The sequence below is a fragment of the Cardiocondyla obscurior genome, linkage group LG17, assembly GCF_019399895.1.
Source record: "Cardiocondyla obscurior isolate alpha-2009 linkage group LG17, Cobs3.1, whole genome shotgun sequence".
NCBI classification, from domain to species: Eukaryota; Metazoa; Arthropoda; class Insecta; order Hymenoptera; family Formicidae; genus Cardiocondyla; species Cardiocondyla obscurior.
The window spans coordinates 35,115-54,694 of record NC_091880.1 but is presented as its reverse complement, the minus strand read 5'-3'; the positions used below and the strand labels follow the sequence as shown (position 1 = coordinate 54,694).

At 32.4% G+C, this 19,580-nt stretch overlaps 4 protein-coding genes and 1 long non-coding RNA gene across 8 annotated transcripts; 2 read left to right on the top strand and 3 right to left on the bottom strand.

The window, feature by feature from the left end:
- Positions 1-28: 28 nt before the first annotated feature.
- On the bottom strand, positions 29-1,268 carry Snap29 (Synaptosomal-associated protein 29kDa). Its single transcript, XM_070668447.1, has 2 exons — positions 996-1,268; positions 29-812 (listed from the first exon to the last, which is right to left on the bottom strand). Exons 1-2 carry the CDS (start codon positions 1,266-1,268, stop codon positions 288-290), a joined length of 798 nt encoding a protein of 265 aa, XP_070524548.1. The 3' UTR covers positions 29-287.
- Positions 1,269-1,534: 266 nt separating this feature from the next.
- On the top strand, positions 1,535-4,058 carry Eif2balpha (eukaryotic translation initiation factor 2B subunit alpha). Of its 2 annotated transcripts, none has more exons than XM_070668443.1 (9): positions 1,535-1,665; positions 1,921-2,086; positions 2,180-2,281; positions 2,484-2,623; positions 2,723-2,839; positions 2,912-3,024; positions 3,128-3,272; positions 3,337-3,462; positions 3,579-4,058. In XM_070668443.1, the coding sequence occupies exons 2-9, from the start codon at positions 2,074-2,076 to the stop codon at positions 3,726-3,728; spliced, it is 906 nt and encodes a 301-aa protein (XP_070524544.1). In that variant the 5' UTR covers positions 1,535-1,665; positions 1,921-2,073; the 3' UTR covers positions 3,729-4,058. The 2 variants fall into 2 exon arrangements, with proteins under 2 accessions (XP_070524544.1, XP_070524543.1); XM_070668442.1 differs by lacking the exon at positions 1,535-1,665 and adding an exon at positions 1,721-1,835.
- On the bottom strand, positions 3,991-10,587 carry Fer (tyrosine-protein kinase Fer). Of its 3 annotated transcripts, none has more exons than XM_070668438.1 (15): positions 10,001-10,587; positions 9,719-9,892; positions 9,518-9,614; positions 9,244-9,439; positions 8,909-9,046; positions 8,623-8,832; positions 8,355-8,538; positions 7,903-8,076; positions 7,169-7,405; positions 6,817-6,993; positions 6,530-6,743; positions 6,251-6,403; positions 6,032-6,154; positions 5,829-5,951; positions 3,991-5,716 (listed from the first exon to the last, which is right to left on the bottom strand). In XM_070668438.1, exons 1-15 carry the CDS (start codon positions 10,211-10,213, stop codon positions 5,574-5,576), a joined length of 2,556 nt encoding a protein of 851 aa, XP_070524539.1. In that variant the 5' UTR covers positions 10,214-10,587; the 3' UTR covers positions 3,991-5,573. The 3 variants fall into 3 exon arrangements, with proteins under 3 accessions (XP_070524539.1, XP_070524541.1, XP_070524540.1); XM_070668440.1 differs by having other exon boundaries at positions 9,956-10,096; XM_070668439.1 differs by lacking the exon at positions 7,903-8,076 and having other exon boundaries at positions 10,001-10,585.
- A 151-nt stretch (positions 10,588-10,738) lies between these two features.
- On the top strand, positions 10,739-11,732 carry Nd-mlrq (NADH dehydrogenase (ubiquinone) MLRQ subunit). The gene is made up of 3 exons (XM_070668448.1): positions 10,739-10,930; positions 11,002-11,148; positions 11,460-11,732. The coding sequence occupies exons 1-3, from the start codon at positions 10,883-10,885 to the stop codon at positions 11,514-11,516; spliced, it is 252 nt and encodes an 83-aa protein (XP_070524549.1). The 5' UTR covers positions 10,739-10,882; the 3' UTR covers positions 11,517-11,732.
- On the bottom strand, positions 11,433-12,464 carry LOC139109399 (uncharacterized). The gene is made up of 2 exons (XR_011546830.1): positions 12,271-12,464; positions 11,433-12,117 (listed from the first exon to the last, which is right to left on the bottom strand). It is a non-coding gene; the product is annotated as an uncharacterized lncRNA (long non-coding RNA).
- Positions 12,465-19,580: the final 7,116 nt, after the last annotated feature.

Here is a 19,580-nt window from a genome sequence, read left to right as displayed (position 1 = left end):
GTTTTTAATTTAACAATATCGACAACTGTATAGAGAAGATTCTTTATTAAAGATTATGTATTCTCGTAACAAATATTCTAACTGTACCATTGTAGTTTTTTTTTGTAAACATTTTTTGTGAAAAATTTTATAAATACATCGCACAACATAATTACACAGCTGATATATATTATATTTAATAATACTAATTAAACCAAAGATTAATTCTTGCAGCATACATTCATCAATACTTCATAGAAGTATAGTACATTACAAGTAAGAAGTTTCTGATATGATATTTGCCAAATTTACTTTTTCAATAAATGTAACATATCTTTATTCTGTTGCTGCAACATTATGTCCGCTTTTTCAGTTTTATCAGTAATATTATCAATCAGATCGTTCTGTGAATCAATTTCTTCGGATAAACCAATTGCTAGATGTTTCAATCTTACCAATGATCCACTCATCTCACTTAAATTTTGTTCAAGAGCTCTAGTAACCCTATCGTTGGCAGGTTTAACAACTTCCAGATCTTGATCGTTGTAACTTCCTGTTATCATTGTTGACGAATATGAATTGCTCATATTGTTTTGTACATGTTCTAATGTGTTGGACAATGCGGGAGATGTCATAGATCCAGAACTAGAAGACTCTGACAATTTTGCAGATGATATTGGAGCATCTAATGATTTGCCACTGAGATAATTCTTCAGACTACCAAACACACTCTTTATCCCTTGTATATGTTTCTGACTAAATCTTAATGTACTGTTGATATCATCTAATCTTTTCTCTGTCCTCTGCAGCTGTTCCTTTTGCCTGATTAATTCCTGAAAACAGAAATTAGGTATAAAATTCTGTTATAGATGAACCAATAATTTAAGCCATCTGTTGTAGAAAGGTCAAAGTTATTTGTTGAATGTGTACTTGTTAAACATACATCATTATCTACCAGATTACTACACTATCTGCATTTTTATGATAATGAGCTGGTGGTATATCGTTACAAGTACCTCGGCTGTCGCTACGCCAATCTGTTCAGAGTCTCTCAGGAGGGAAACAGATCTCTCTGAAGACTGCACCGTGCGTTCTTCAATGTCTTTTTTACGTTGCAGTAGCTGCTGACGTTTTTGCGTAATGTCATTGTCGTAGTTATGATACTGAGCCGTGTGTCCCGTGGGTGCAGTCCTGATTGGCGCGCTCCTTAGAAACGTCTCGTCATCCACGTCGTCCTCTAAAGAGAAGAAAGGGTTTTTCGGATCGCTCAGATAATTATGATTCGCCATTTGTTCGATTTTGGCCCAAAATACTTTCGGCGATCTTTTCACTCGTCGGCTGAATCGAACTTTATTCACGTTTGACTGAACGGTGACGTTCAATCAATCGATGGCTTTTACACAATGCACATGCAAACTATCCGGCAGTCAACACTTCGCTGGACTGACTCAGCTGCAGCATATAGGCTGTGGCCTCTGATGGGACTGATTAAGTTGACTGGCAGTGGCGCTCCACCTCACTCGCTGTCATTATTTCTGTAAAATTAGCCAGCTAACTGGCCGCGACGCCTCCAACGCGCATTTAACTGCGTTTTCTCGCAATTAATTATTCTGAATTATTCCCGAAAAAGAAGTAAAATATTTCCTCTTATGAACATGATTTGGCCAGATAACAGATAGATCAGAGGTGTGATAGTGATAAATACACTTTTACAGTTTTAATTCCATCAAAATCTGCTACGAACCGCTATCGTCTCTACTTCCATGTTTCTAACATTTTCGTTCGACTTTCTTTTCTCTCTACCGTCGTTCATTATGTTATAACCTTCGACAAAAAAAGAAAAAAAAATCTGTTAAGTAAGAAAAGGATTTTGTGCCGTATAGCCAGATGGATGCATATTAAATTAAAAAAGAAATAAATAAAATATTATTTGTTTTTCAGAAACAAACATATTGTTGACAAAATTCCTGGGAATCTCGGTTTTCATTGGACACGTTGATGACACAACGTGATATCTGACGCAATATCTATGTTAATAATTTAAGAACGAGCATTAATTATTACATACTCCAGTTGTATAATTAATAAATTATAATGGATAGGGAAGGTATTTATAAAATTTGGACATTATATATTAAGTATTTGTGCCATAATTCTACGCAATAAAGTAACATAATGTCACATTTTTTTTTTTTTTCAGAAATTTGTCGATACTTTAACAGCATTATCAAAAATGAGAAGGACGTTTCCGCGGGTATGGCTGCTATTCGTACCTTATTGAAAGTATTGGAACATTCTAAATGTAAGCCACACAGATACTTATCTTAATATAAAATGTATACACATTTGCTTTAAAATATTCAGCTGATATAAATACATTTTCTAAACAGATATTTATCATGGGTTTTTACATTAGATAAGCTTCTTAATTGTTACAATAAAGTATTAATAATACAACATTTTTACTGGAGCTGTTTCTCATGAATTCTTTTTGCTTCTTATAGCAGAAACAGTTCAGGAGCTCCGGCTGTGCTTGCAAGATGCAATTGATGCTATGCGATCCACAGAAACTCCAGTAACTGCCATTGCTTCTGGTAGTGAATTGTTTCTTCGCTTTATCACATTAGCGACATTGGATACTCGTGTAAGATTAGTTAATATTAAAATTTTAAGAACAAATTTAGTTTTTAAAATTTTATCCTGAAATAATACAATTTGTTCACATACATATGTTTTTAATTAGTCAATTGCAGAATGCAAGGGTATTATGCTGGAAAGAGGCAAAATGTTTTATGAAAAATTAGTTGCAGCGCGGGGGAAAGTAGCCAAGGTAGCAGCACACTTTATTACCGATGGCTCGGTAAGAAAAGATATACAAGACATTTTTTAAATATCTTTATTATTTTCTTTTTACCTTTTTTATTTTTATCAGACTATACTCACGCATTCCAAATCGAGAGTAGTGCTGCAAGCAATGAAAGAAGCTGTTGCAAGTAATAAAATATTCGAAGTATACGTCACATCAACGTCACCCGATAATAATGGGTATGTGTGAATATACATATATAGGAAATTCTTAAATTCAATAATTCATAGATTTTGGGTCTTATATTTTTAAATTTCATTGTATGCCGACTTTTTTCTTTAGAGAAAAAATGTGCCAGAGTTTGACAAAGTTGGGCATATCCTGTACAGTGATATTAGACTCTGCAGTAGGATATGTGATGGAACAAATAGATATGGTGATGGTTGGAGCAGAAGGTGTTGCAGAAAGTGGTGGTGTAATTAATAAGGTATATATGATGTTTTAACAATAATGTAACTTATGTATAAATATTTCTTTTAATTCTCTTACAGATAGGTACATATACAATGGCTATATGTGCAAAAGAGGTGAAAAAACCGTTTTATGTTTTAACAGAAAGCTTCAAATTTGCAAGAATCTATCCTTTGAATCAAGTAGATTTGCCTAATGAATTTAAGGTAAATTATTTTTATACATTGGTTTCAAATCAGTTTTAAATTTTCTATAAAAACAATATAAAAGGAATAAATTTTATCATATATCTATAAAATACATAATTATTTTTTTGTTCTAGTATACATCTAGTACTCTAAGCAAAAATTTGAAAAAGGAACATCCCTTAGTTGATTACACTCCGCCTCATTATATCAGTCTATTGTTTACAGATTTAGGAATTTTAACACCATCAGCTGTTAGTGATGAACTCATTAAACTATATTTGTAATTTGGAAAATTTTTATAACCTTTTTAAACTTTTGAGATTATAATTCAATTAAGATTTTATTTAATAAATTTCAATTAAAAAAAATAAAAACATTACACGAGTGTTTTTAAACCTTAAGTGGTTGAAAGTATAAAAATTAAGATAAAAGATGGAGATGTCTGTTGTTCTTTTGTAAAAAAAAAAAAAAACCAATATATAATCTTTATTAATTTATTATACAGCAACATAGAGTATTTGTGTATGTATGTAATAAATGTATGGAAACAAGATAAATGTCTTTTATATAATTGCATGTAAAATATAACAAGTAATAAACTATTTATACCAGAATTACATTATATGACAACATGTTAACATGGACTTCTTTATAATAGTTTTATGTAATCTACACACATAAAAACTGCTTATAATTGCGTGCAATGTATAACATTGGTGTATTGTTTAAACATAAAACAGATTATCTAAATTACAAGAATCTAGAATTAACTTTGGAAGAACGTTAAACATTACGTTTGGAAGAACGTTAAACGTACAGCCATTAAAATTTATACACTTAAATAAACAGTAAACTTAAACATACATTTACATTTAATTTATGTTGTGATTATGTATATTATATATTAATTTTGAAAATAAGATTTCATCAAAGAAGTAAAAACAAAATTCTTATAATTAGAGTATTACATTGCAAAGATTTTTAATTTTACTTTTTCTCTTTTCAACAGCTTATACAAGACTGAAGTATATGTTTTGAAAATTTGAACATTATTAGTTTTTTCGTGATATTTTGCGGCATTTTTTTTCAATGAGATTCCATACTATAAATCATTAGCTAAATGAATGTGACTGATAATGCACATACATTGTATAAATATTTTTTATGTACTTTCAGATGTATTGAAAATTTTTTATGTAAAAAATTAATAAGTATGTAAAATTATAATCTTATAGTTTATGTATAAACTCTGATGTTTCCATTACACTTTTGATTTTTACCAAAAATGACGAAATTAACAATAAATACAGGACTATAAGATGTGTTTGAATACACGCCTATAAAATTTAATGTACATATGCGCATAATATGTACATCCGTGAAACACTACAAAATATTAAAGAGAACACACTGACGACAATATTATCGAATAAATAAAGTCCACATGCTATGCCAAAATACTTAATAAAAATACATACATATATATTTAAATTATATATATGAAAATGATAACAATATTACTTGTAAAATGAATTGAATTGTGTGGACGGAGAAATATAATAATTTATAAAATAATTAAATATTACGAATTAAAACGTAAGCAATGGCATTTAAAATAATTTTGTAATGATATGTATAATAATAATTAATAGTATGTATTGATACACACACACACACATGCACACACGCACGCACCCGCGCGCGGAAAGCGCGTGCATGCATACACATTTATACGCCATGTCAAGGAAAGGCATAACAAGGTGATTTTGTTTCTCTTTTACTGTTTTTTTTTTTTTTTTTTTTTTTTTTCTGTTTTTAATTAAGCCTTAAAAATGTATTTTTTAAAACAGTAAAATTCCATTTTACGCAATATATTAAACGTATGTCGTTAATGAAAGTTAAACAAAAGTTATGCCAGTCACATTCTTCCTTCACATATTTTATGTATATTTATAATATAAAATATGATTTGGTTGTGAGCATTTTATATTTTTAAAGCTCAATCTGTATAAATTATTGGGGAGTTCCATGACTTGTAAATATACAATATAAGTATAAAGATGTTATAGCACCAATTTATACTTTTTATTGGCCATAAAATACTCTTAGTTTAATACTTAGTATAATACTTACAGATATGCTTGCGATAATGTCTCAACCACCGTGTATATTTGTTCAAAATGTGGTCGTTTTTCTGGTTCGTAATCCCAGCATCGCAGCATTAATCGATACATTTCTTCAGGCGTTCCATCAGGAGCTGGCATTCGATATCCTAATGTTAAGTAAAACAAATAAATTAACAAATTACCCGAATATAATAATCTCTAAGAAATGAATTCATTTCCTTAATTATTTTTTCATCAATTTCTGTTATTCGTTCTTACCTGCATCTATTTTTTCGCGTGCCTGAGAATTAGACATACCGCTGTAAGGGTTGCCGCCTTTCGAAAATATTTCCCATATGAGAATCCCGTAACTCCAGACGTCACAAAGAGATGTGTATTTACCTAAGAGATAAAATGTAATACGTCAATAATTAATAGCAATAACGATATCAGAATAGCTGAAATTAAGATTTTTAATTTACCAAAATTCAAAGCTTCTGGCGCAGTCCATTTAATAGGAATTTGTTTCATACCATCTGAAACTATATATTCTTCCTCCTCTCTTGACATTCCAAAGTCCGAAATCTTGACTATACATTCATATCCTAAGGAAATAATGTATATATTTCATATTATTACTTATTCATATATCATTGGTTATCAAATTTAGTATCTTCCCTTTTAATATGTGATTTATTTACCTACGAGGCAGTTGCGAGCGGCTAAATCTCTATGAATGCAAGATTTAGATTCCAAGTAGCTCATACCAGCCGCAGCATCCTTGCACATACGTAATTGTTCCCGTTGTGTTATTGTACTAGCATTCTTCCGCAAATACGTAAGTAATGAACCACCTGGAGTTAGTTTTTAGCGTATATATTATCACAGTATGTAGATAGTACATTGTGGATTTCCAATTTTAAAAGGATGAGATGATAAGTGTTAGTTTAACGTAATAATAGCAAAATTTATCAACTTACCTGGTACCAATTCCATCACGATCATAATCGGTTGCTTTTGAACACAGATACCGATAAGTTTAACTATATTTCGGTGATCGTACTGTTTTAATATTCTTCCCTCTTGCAAAAACTTGCGTTTCTGCTCATCCGGTAATGTTACCTTACATGTCTTCACGGCCACTTCAGTCTTACAAGTCTTTAATTGCGCCTTGTAAACGTCTCCGAAATTTCCCTACATATATCATACAGTTAGCATCATATCGCGCATATGTAAAACACAAGAAAGTTATTATCGGCCTACTCACTCGACCTATTTTCTCCAAAAGAATGACATCATCGTTATTAAGTTCCCACCGCTCGCGCGAAATTGGAGACTTAAGAATAGCACCAGATCGACTGGTTACTGGCAGACCGGATACCCATTGATGTCTAATTAATTCCTGAATAGATGGGAACGTAGGTCCTTCGAATCTATAATGTCCCTATAATAATATATTTCTATGGTATTCATTTCTTTCAATAATAAATAATATTAAGCTATTAAAATTAAGTTTTTTTTTATATTTTAATTTTAGTATGATAAAAAGCACTTTTATTATATATTTCATGTCTAAAGTGTTGATTGATACATACTATTATGTATTCATTTATTCTTACCTCTGATGTAGTTTGTACAATGAAATGCTTGTGGCCATCCCAGCAAACAGACAAAACTATTTGACACTCATCGTTTCTCACTGTTTCGCGTACTAAAAAATCCCCATTGTGGACGAGTAATCTTACGACTTCTTCTCTCGGTAATACCCCATGAAACCATTCTTCTTCCATTAGAGAACCACCGTTTCCGTTAGTTTTTTGGTTGTTAGTTAAATGCGAGATTCCACGTAACGGTACCTACAGATAAAGTCAATTTATTAAAAAATATATTAATAATGCTATAAAAATAATATTTTACCATTTTAATCAATGCCAAAGATATTAATTTTATTCCGATACAAAAAACATACATATTGAAAATGTTTATTTTCATGCACAGTATTAATTACTTCATAATTCAATGTTAATAAAATAAGTTCTAGATATTCCCATTATTCATGCATGTATTAAATAATATAAATCCATAAATCATATAAAATATAATAACAAAATTATTTGCAAGTTAATTTTGTAATTAAAAAATATCAATACAAGAAACTGTCTATCAGATACTGCTCACGTCTGTCTGCTGAACAGTAACGGTAGAAAAGTTTATTATAAAAGCTGAGGAATGCGTTGTATGCGAGATCATATAATGACACAATACAAATCAAACATCTTATCGCTTTGTGACTGGGCGTAGGAAACACTCGACACTCGACACTCAAATATCAAACGAATAAAATGTAACATACAACAGGGGGAATATTTTTATTTGTTTTAACTGCAGGCCCTTCACTATTTGCCCTAAACATTCCATTTTTCGAGTCGTTAATTGTCGGCAAGGATTTAAAAGGTGATTTTAATATTGTCATAAACCGCTGATTTCTTCTTAGTGTGAACAGACCATTGTCTGCGACTGTATTTCTCTGTAAAGGGCTAGATCTAACTAACTTATAATTCCAGGTAACTCAGCAATCAACAGAAAATAATAATCAGACACAATAATACTTTCGTACGTTATTGGTACAACGTTAAAAAATGATTTTTATAACATTGAAAAATATTGATTATAATAAAAACTTTAACATTTTTAATAACATTCTTAAAATTATAAAACAAATTGCAGGAATTAAATTTATTATAATTAATAGAATTGAATTTTATTATGTTAACAAAGAAAAAAAATTCTTAATATTTTACTTACTTTACTAATTGCAGGTGATTCAGTAAAAGAACCTTCCATGGAAAGATCACAACCTGAAGGTAACTCTTCACAGCCTAATTCATTGAGAGCACCTCTAATGACGTCCACTTGTCTTTGTAATTTTTTCTCCTGACAACGTAATCTCAGTTCTTCTCTTTCACGAGAATAGTCCAAGATAGACATTCTAATAGTACAGAAAGATATTTAAGAATGTCGAATTTGATTATAATAAAGCATTGGCTTTTGATATCAACGATAAAAAGTATACCTAGAATCACTATTATTCTCTTGCGGAAATTGCGGGCTTTGTCGATTTTGTTGAGTGGTTTTTAGAGAAGTTTCGAGCTCTGTGAGACGACTTCTTAACCAATCTATAGTCAAGTTATCAACAGTTAATTTATTTGGCAATAATTTCCCTGAAGTATCATCCACAAGGTTTTCGTCAAATGTAAATCTGATCGGAGATGCTGGCCTAGTTCTGCACCAAAATTTGCAATATGTATATTAAATATATACTTTATAAACATACATAATCAATAACGTTACATATGTACTTGTGCTTTCCAATGAAATCTCTATACTCTTCGATAGGCTTAATATTATCAACGGCTTTTAATACTTTTGTATGAATCTCCAAGAATTTTTCAGTTGTAAAATCTGTATACTTAACAATATCCTGAAGTATTCCTTTCCTAGAAAATTAAAGAAAACTTAGATGTTAGACATATAAAATAATAATTGTTGATGTCCATAATAAAATTGTTACCTGTTCCATTTCTAGTTGCATGCAAATAGAAAAATTAAGATAAAATATCAAGTTTTGGGGGAATAAAAAAATAGATTTAATAAAAGTGTATCATGAAAGCTATTTATAATAAAAATAACTCACCATGAAGTTATAAATTCTTGATGAATAGCTTGTTGTCTGTGAAGTAAACTAGGCAAATAGCAAGTTCTTAAATCATGTTCACATTCTGTCACAGCACCTAGTAATAGTACATATTCATTATGTGTTAGATGAAGCTTTCTGCATGCCTTCTGATATTTTTCTCTCACTTCATCTAACTTACGGCCTCCTCTACCAGCTAAAAAAAACATTATGTTACTGTATTTTTTTATTATACAAATACAAACATAAAATAATTGTTACACACAGTACTTACATTTAACATAATATTCTTCAAAACGTGACCTCATTAATTTATACATCTCTAAATTCTTCTGATATTCCATTTTTTTCCTAGTTATATCATCTGTCAGCTTTAAATAAATTGAAAAAGAAATTAAAACACATCAAGACCTATATCAAAATTTTTTGCATTTAGACATAGTATTATATTTTAAGTTTATTATATCCTACTTACTTGTTGAAATTGATTTGTCAACCAAGTTTGCTCTTCTTGATACAGCTTTCTAGCCCTTCTTCTTTCTGAGTACAATGTACTCAATTGATCCACAACAATATTTTCAATGGAATCTGCTTGTTGCTTGATCAACTTTGCCGTTTGATCGATTGAGTCCATTATATCTTTCCAGCTCTGTAAAAATACGTCTTTATATACGTCGAGCAAAATATTAGCAAAATGTAATAAATATTTCACCAGATGGTCTGCCAGCTAGGCTGTTATTTGTGACAAATGAACCACCTGCACTATGAGACTGCCGACAAGGTCCTCGTTGCGCTCAATCTTTTTCCCCTGAGTAGTAAGCGAAGTAATGGTCGAGGCGTATTCCCTATCGGACTTGACCTTAGTCGTAAGACACCTGCGCATCGTTTCTAGCAGCTTGATCTCGGCGTCCTGGCGGGCTAGCAACGCCTCGTGTGACGCCTGACCCTGCAGGCTTGTGGAGAAACCCATCCTTCCGTGATTTCGGAAACTATCAGGGTGAACGCGGTGCTTAACGGCTCATGCTCGGTCTTCTTACAGCGGGATATTCTAAACGTAACATCGGCGAACGTTCCAGCATTTAATTCAGATGGGCTTGGTGCGACGAAACTGGACGAAACGGCGAAGACGTGTCCAGGATCGTTACATGACCAGCACCGACGACGACGACAGCGTGCCGTTACTCCGGCGCGTCCCCGCGCAGCTCTGAGATCAACATTTATATTTATACCCGTCTCCCAAGAAGTGGACAAAAATTCACTTTTACCAGCGAAATACCGCCATTGAATACATCACACGATGATGTTGATCAAGGGGGGAAGTCTGTCCATGAAGTAGTATAGTCTGTTGCATGGTGAATCGTCATTCGATCTCTAGTCTCGTCGTCGATCTCGTTAAGTCCGCCGCGTAAAGATCCTTAAGCGTAGTTTACAAACAGGACCAATCGCCAAATAGATCAATCGCCAAATAAACCAATCGCCAATGAGCCTTGGTCGATCTGCAATCTTCTCAGTGCTCCCCTCCAGCAGATCACAGTGTTACGAAAACAGTGTGCGAGACCTGTACGTAAATCTGATTTGCCTGATTAACGAGAACGAGAACGAGAAACCGTGCGCGGATCTTACTCTAAAAGTCGCAATCATGAAGATGCAAGGGTTGAGTTTAACGTCCCTGAAGAAGCACCCGGCTGTGAGCAGAGATTGCAAGTCACCACGCAGACCATCGTAATGTAACTACTTTATATTCTTTTTTCTTTTCAGCTGTATCCGCTGTACTTCTGTATAGGATTGGGAGGCTGCGGCGCGTTGTGGTACACGTTACGCTTAGCAACAGGTAACCCTGACGTTTCCTGGCTAAACAAGAAGGAGGCTGAACCATGGAACGACTATAAGGACAAACGATACAAGGTGGCCATGACAATTGAACTCTGCTATTCTAAACTTGGAATGTTTTAATCTGAGACAGAATTCCATTTCTAATTTTATGTATAGAAAAACATTTAAAGAATGCAAGTACACACACACACACACACACACAGAGTCATATTTAGTAAATATCTGTATAATAAAGTTTGTTCTGTAAGGTACACATATGTTGATGCAATATAATAGATTAGATATGGAATTCTATCTTGAGAGATACACGATTGTTTGAAGGGAGTTTAGATAATTTAAATAATTTGAAATAGATCTGAGATACATTTGTGGTTTTATTGCAGTTCTATGCTACAAAAGATGAATTCAAAAATGTCAAGAGCCCAGCGCCAGAGTATTGAGGTGCTCCGTGGACACTAGTATTTGTTTTAGAAATAAATTGTTACATAAATGGCTACTGTTAAGCACTTCTGTCTCTAAATGCTGTTTTTGTAGCAATAAACAAGAGTGCAACAATCTTACTCTTGGGAATAATTAATATTATTTGTACATACATTATGTAATGTAATTACAGAGAAAAAAATTTAATATTTAATAAAAAAGTCATCTTCATATTATATAGTTACTCCGTATCATTGTATCAGTTTTTTTTCAGATATCTTTCAGATATACAATTATAAACATTATTTAAATAAAACGTGGGAACTCTACAAAACTTAATAAAAGCGATTTAAAGTAAAAAAATTAACTTAGAACCTTCAAAATCATTTATTTTAAAAGACGTTTATTTTAATTAGTAACACATACCTGTCACTTTTTACAAGTTGAATTATTAATTCATTCCGTTAATTTACAAGCTTGGGACTTTGTAGGGCAAAAATAGAAGAAAAAAACTATAATAGAAAGCCAACAGGTCCCTCGAAAAAGCAGCTGAACTCCCCTTCACCAGGTAAAGAATCAGTAAAATTCTGCGGCCCTTAAAGTACTCCAATCACAAGATAACTGAAATAAATATTTAAAATTAAAAAATTTATTGATATAAAACATGGGCACTCTACTACACTAAATAAAACCGAATTTAAATCAGAAATTTAACTTGAAAGCTCCAAAAAAATGTATTTATAAATATCTCCACTTTTAACCTCAAACACATACCTGTCACTTCTTTAAAGTCTTAATAAAAATAGTTCCCGTTGATTGACAGTCTTGGCACTTTCTGGGTAGCAAGTAAAATGTTCAAATTACATTACAAATCCAACGGAACCCTCGAGGATGCATCAGAACATATTTTACAAAATTCTGAAGCACAGCAATATATTCTGCTGCCCTCCAAGCGTTTTAATCACAGAATATCTGAAAAAAAAATTTATTTGAAGTTAAAAAACATATTTAAATGAAACGAGAACATACAACTACACTTAATAAAACTAAATTACAGGTTAAAATTTTACTTTAAAGCTTAAAAAAAATTAATTTAACAATATCTCCACTTTTAACCTCAAACACATACCTGTCACTTTAAAAACACTTATAAAAAATAGTTCCCGTCCATGTAGAGCCTTGGAATTTTTTGGGCAGCAAAAGAGAGGTTCAAATTTGATAAAAAATCCATCGGGGCACTAGAGGAATACGCAGATCTATTTTCACAAGCTGTAGAAGTTCAGTGAAACATCTGTGACCCTCGCAGAACACCACTCACCAAGAATCTGGAATATAAAATTTTTCACAGTTAAGAGAATAATTTAATTGTATTTAAAACATTCTAGTACACTTAAATAAACCGAATTTATGTCAGAAATTTAACTAAGAAGCTCCAAAAAAATTTATTTATGAATACCTCAACTCTTAACCTAAAACACATACCTGTCACTTTTAAAACACTTATAAAAAATAGTTCCCGTCCATGTAGAGCCTTGGAACTTTTTGGGCAGCAACAGGAAGGTTCAAATTTGATAAAAAATCCAACGGGGCACTCGAGGAGAACGCAGAACTATTTTCACAAGCTGTAGAAGTGCAGTGAAACTTTTGTGACCCTCGCAGAACACCAATCACCAAAAAACTGAAATATAAAATTATTTACAGTTAAGAAAATAATTTAATTCCATTTAAAACATTCTACTACACTTAAATAAACCAAATTTAAGTCAGAAATTTAACTAAGAAACTCCAAAAAAATTTATTTAAAGATATCTCAACTTTTAACATAAAACACATACCTGTCACTTTTAAAACACTTATAAAAAATAGTTCCCGTCCATGTAGAGCCTTGGAATTTTTTGGGCAGCGAAAGAGAGGTTCAAATTTGATAAAAATCCATCAGGGCACTAGAGGAATACGCAGATCTATTTTCACAAGCTGTAGAAGTTCAGTGAAACATCTGTGACCCTCGCAGAACACCACTCACCAAGAATCTGGAATATAAAATTTTTCACAGTTAAGAGAATAATTTAATTGTATTTAAAACATTCTAGTACACTTAAATAAACCGAATTTATGTCAGAAATTTAACTAAGAAACTCCAAAAAAATTTATTTATGAATACCTCAACTCTTAACCTAAAACACATACCTGTCACTTTTAAAACACTTATAAAAAATAGTTCCCGTCCATGTAGAGCCTTGGAATTTTTTGGGCAGCAAAAGAAAGATTCAAATTTGATAAAAAATCCATCGGGGCACTCGAGGAAAACGCAGAACTATTTTCACAAGCTGTAGAAGTGCAGTGAAACTTTTGTGACCCTCGCAAAACACCAATCACCAAAAAACTGAAATATAAAATTATTTACAGTTAAGAGAATAATTTAATTCCATTTAAAACATTCTACTACACTTAAATAAACCAAATTTAAGTCAGAAATTTAACTAAGAAACTCCAAAAAAATTTATTTAAAGATATCTCAACTTTTAACATAAAACACATACCTGTCACTTTTAAAACACTTATAAAAAATAGTTCCCGTCCATGTAGAGCCTTGGAATTTTTTGGGCAGCAAAAGAGAGGTTCAAATTTGATAAAAAATCCAACGGGGCACTCGAGGAAAACGCAGAACTATTTTCACAAGCTGTAGAAGTGCAGTGAAACTTTTGTGACCCTCGCAAAACACCAATCACCAAAAAACTGAAATATAAAATTATTTACAGTTAAGAGAATAATTTAATTCCATTTAAAACATTCTACTACACTTAAATAAACCAAATTTAGGTCAGAAATTTAACTAAGAAACTCCAAAAAAATTTATTTAAAGATATCTCAACTTTTAACATAAAACACATACCTGTCACTTTTAAAACACTTATAAAAAATAGTTCCCGTCCATGTAGAGCCTTGGAATTTTTTGGGCAGCAAAAGAGAGGTTCAAATTTGATAAAAAATCCATCGGGGCACTAGAGGAATACGCAGATCTATTTTCACAAGCTGTAGAAGTTCAGTGAAACATCTGTGACCCTCGCAGAACACCACTCACCAAAAATCTGGAATATAAAATTTTTCACAGATAAGAGAATAATTTAATTGTATTTAAAACATTCTAGTACACTTAAATAAACCGAATTTATGTCAGAAATTTAACTAAGAAGCTCCAAAAAAATTTATTTATGAATACCTCAACTCTTAACCTAAAACACATACCTGTCACTTTTAAAACACTTATAAAAATAGTTCCCGTCCATGTAGAGCCTTGGAACTTTTGGGCAGCAACAGGAAGGTTCAAATTTGATAAAAATCCAACAGGGCACTCGAGGAGAACGCAGAACTATTTTCACAAGCTGTAGAAGTGCAGTGAAACTTTTGTGACCCTCGCAGAACACCAATCACCAAAAAACTGAAATATAAAATTATTTACAGTTAAGAGAATAATTTAATTCCATTTAAAACATTCTACTACACTTAAATAAACCAAATTTAGGTCAGAAATTTAACTAAGAAACTCCAAAAAAATTTATTTAAAGATATCTCAACTTTTAACATAAAACACATACCTGTCACTTTTAAAACACTTATAAAAAATAGTTCCCGTCCATGTAGAGCCTTGGAATTTTTTGGGCAGCAAAAGAGAGGTTCAAATTTGATAAAAAATCCATCGGGGCACTAGAGGAATACGCAGATCTATTTTCACAAGCTGTAGAAGTTCAGTGAAACATCTGTGACTCTCGCAGAACACCACTCACCAAGAATCTGGAATATAAAATTTTTCACAGTTAAGAGAATAATTTAATTGTATTTAAAACATTCTAGTACACTTAAATAAACCGAATTTATGTCAGAAATTTAACTAAGAAGCTCAAAAAAAATTTATTTATGAATACCTCAACTCTTAACCTAAAACACATACCTGTCACTTTTAAAACACTTATAAAAAATAGTTCCCGTCCATGTAGAGCCTTGGAACTTTTTGGGCAGCAACAGGAAGGTTCAAATTTGATAAAAAATCCAACGGGGCACTCGAGGAATACGCAGATCTATTTTCACAAGCTGTAGAAGTTCAGTGAAACATCTGTGACCCTCGCAGAACACCACTCACCAAAAATCTGGAATATAAAATTTTTCACAGATAAGAGAATAATTTAATTGTATTTAAAACATTCTAGTACACTTAAATAAACCGAATTTATGTCAGAAATTTAACTAAGAAGCTCCAAAAAAATTTATTTATAAATACGTCAATTTTTAACCTAAAACACATACCTGTCACTTTTAAAACACTTATAAAAAATAGTTCCCGTCCATGTAGAGCCTTGGAACTTTTTGGGCAGCAACAGGAAGGTTCAAATTTGATAAAAAATCCAACGGGGCACTCGAGGAGAACGCAGAACTATTTTCACAAGCTGTAGAAGTGCAGTGAAACTTTTGTGACCCTCGCAGAACACCACTCACCTAGAATTTGGAATATAAAATTTTTCACAGTTAAGAGAATAATTTAATTGTATTTAAAACATTCTAGTACACTTAAATAAACCGAATTTAAGTCAGAAATTTAACTAAAAAACTCCAAAAAAATTTATTTAAAGATATCTCAACTTTTAACATAAAACACATACCTGTCACTTTTAAAACACTTATAAAAAATAGTTCCCGTCGATGTAGAGCATTGGAACTTTTTGGGCAGCAAGAGGGAGGTTTAAATTTAATGAAAAATCCAACCGGGCACTCGAAAAAAACGCAAAACTATTTTCACAACTTGTTCAAATGCAGTGAAACTTTTGTGACCCTCAAGAGAACACCAATCACCAAAAATCTGAAATAAAAAATTATTTACAGTTAACAGAATAATTCAATTGTATTTAGAACACTCTACTACACTTAAATAAACCGAATTTTAGTCTGAACTTTAACTTAGAAGCCTGAACTCACTCTGCAAAGTGTTAGTGCTATCTGGAGTACTACGTAAGTCGAGGATTTTTCTCTGCACCAGGAATGGTCAGAGGGACTTCTGCGGCTTCCCGGTCTCCGGACGGTTTCCTTTGGTTAGTTTCGTCGCGAACCTTTCGTCCCCAAAGCGCCAAACCTGTAAATAAAGCAGAAGTATTTTTAAATTAAAACTAAAAATCTCATAAGTGACACATTGAGGTTAAAGTTATATTTTGACTATTTTTCACTTTTTAATTAATTGAGGCTCGGAGCATTCTAAAATCGGTCCCTCACGATAGAAGAGGGTACTCTAATTAAATTCTAACGCATGACATACCTGAATTCACTCTGCAAAGTGTTAGTGCTATCTACTGGGTAAGTCGAGAATTTTTCTTGCACCAGGAATGGTCAGAGAGACTTCTGCGGCTTCCCGGTCTCCGGACGGTTTCCTTTGGTTAGTTTCCGTCGCGAACCTTTCGTCCCCAAAGCGCCAAACCTGTAAATAAAGCAGAAGTATTTTTAAATTAAAACTAAAAATCTCATAAGTGACATTGAGGTTAAAGTTATTTTGACAATTTTCTCACTTTTTAATTAATTGAGGCTCTCGAGCAATCTAAAATCGGTCCCTCACGATAGAGGAGGGTACTCTAATTAAATTCTAACGCATGACATACCTGAATTCACTCTGCAAAGTGTTAGTGCTATCTGGAGTACTGGGTAAGTCGAGGAATTTTCTCTTGCACCAGGAATGGTGAGACTTCTGCGGTTTTCCCGGGTCTTCGGACGGTTTCCTTGGTTAGTTTCCGTCGCGAACCTTTCGTCCCCAAAGCGCCAAACCTGTAAATAAAGCAGAAGTATTTTTAAATTAAAACTTAAAATCTCATAAGTGACACATTGAGGTTAAAGTTATATTTTGACAATTTTCTCACTTTTTAATTAACTGAGGCTTTCGAGCAATCTAAAATCGGTCCCTCACGATAGAGGAGGGTACTCTAATTAAATTCTAACGCATGACATACCTGAATTCACTCTGCAAAGTGTTAGTGCTATCTGTACTGGGTAAGTCGAGGATTTCTCTTGCACCAGGAATGGTCAGAGAGACTTCTGCGGCTTCCCTGGTCTCCGGACGGTTTCTTTGGTTAGCTGCCGTCACGTACCTTTTGTTTAAAGTTTAAAGCCTGAAATAAAGGAAATATTTGTTTTTCAGACTTTAAATTTTAATCAATAACACATAATTGTCACTTTTAGAACTTTTATAAAAATTAGTTCCCGTTCATGCACAGTCTTGGCACTTTGTGGGAATTAAAAAGACTGTTTAAATTAGTTAAAAATCCAACCGACACTCAAGGAAACAGTTGATCTCCACAAACGAATAAAATAAGCATAAAATATTTTGCGTAAAATATTCACCAATGGAAACACAGCATTAATACTGGCATTATGAAACGATTTGATTAATAAAATATTGTAAAAATACTTAACAAATAGCATTAAATTGTAAATTAACGCAAAATACGATTTAGTATAAAATTTATAATAACGCAAAAACACATTCAAATGTCACTTGATTATTTTCAACCATAGGAACACAGCATTAATACTGACATTCATGAAACGATTCGATTAATAAAATATTGTAAAAATAATTAATAAATAGCATTAAATTGTTGTAAACTAACTTGCAAAATACGATTTAGTATAAAAATTTATAAATAACGCCAAAAACACGTGCAAAATGTCACTTGATTATTTTCAACCAATAGGAACACAGCATTAGTACTGACATTCATGAAACGACTCGATTAATAAAATATTGTAAAAATAATTAATAAATAGCATTAATTGTTGTAAACTAACTTGCAAAATACGATTTAGTATAAAAATTTATAAATAACGCCAAAAACACGTGCAAAATGTCACTTGATTATTTTCAACCAATAGGAACACAGCATTAGTACTGACATTCATGAAACGACTCGATTAATAAAATATTGTAAAAATAATTAATAAATAGCATTAATTGTTGTAAACTAACTTGCAAAATACGATTTAGTATAAAAATTTATAAATAACGCCAAAAACACGTGCAAAATGTCACTTGATTATTTTCAACCAATAGGAACACAGCATTAGTACTGACATTCATGAAACGACTTGATTAATAAAATATTGTAAAAATAATTAATAAATAGCATTAATTGTTGTAAACTAACTTGCAAAATACGATTTAGTATAAAAATTTATAAATAACGCCAAAAACACGTGCAAAATGTCACTTGATTATTTTCAACCAATAGGAACACAGCATTAGTACTGACATTCATGAAACGACTCGATTAATAAAATATTGTAAAAATAATTAATAAATAGCATTAATTGTTGTAAACTAACTTGCAAAATACGATTTAGTATAAAAATTTATAAATTACGCCAAAAACACGTGCAAAATGTCACTCAATAAATTTCAACCAATAGGAACACAGCATTAGTACTGACATTCATGAAACGACATAGGGAAAAAATGGTAGGTGTTGGGGGAAGTTTCCGCGGTCATTCTACCGACGACTTTTGACCGAGCAACAAGGTGACGTATACCTTGCTTGAAGTGACAGTTAGATTTTTGTGTCGGGATCCAAGGTTAATAGAAAGTGTCGTGGACTATCCTGCGAGTGTCTACCGCGGTAGGAATGTTTTATATCGCGGCCCGTTTTATACCGATGCTTTGTGCAGAAATCTAAAATTTAACGAAAAAGTGGTCGCGCGTTTTGAATAACGGTAGAGATAAAAGCGGATAGTGAATACTCGGTGGGGGTAACACAAGGGGTAAAGAATATCCCGCGCGATAGTAGGGAACATTGAAGGTGTTGGGGAAGTTTTCGCGGTCATTCTACCAACGACTTTTGACCGCGCAACAAGGTGACGTGGACCTCGCTTGAAGTGACAGTTAGATTCTTGTGTCGGGATTCAAGGTTAATAGGAAGTGTCGTGGACTATCCCGCGAGTGTCTACCGCGATAGGAATATTTTATATCGCGGCGCGTTTTATACCGGTGCTTCGTGCAAGTTTTGTGTCGTTTGTTACACCGACCGGATTAAAGTGACAGTTAGACCGCGCTTACG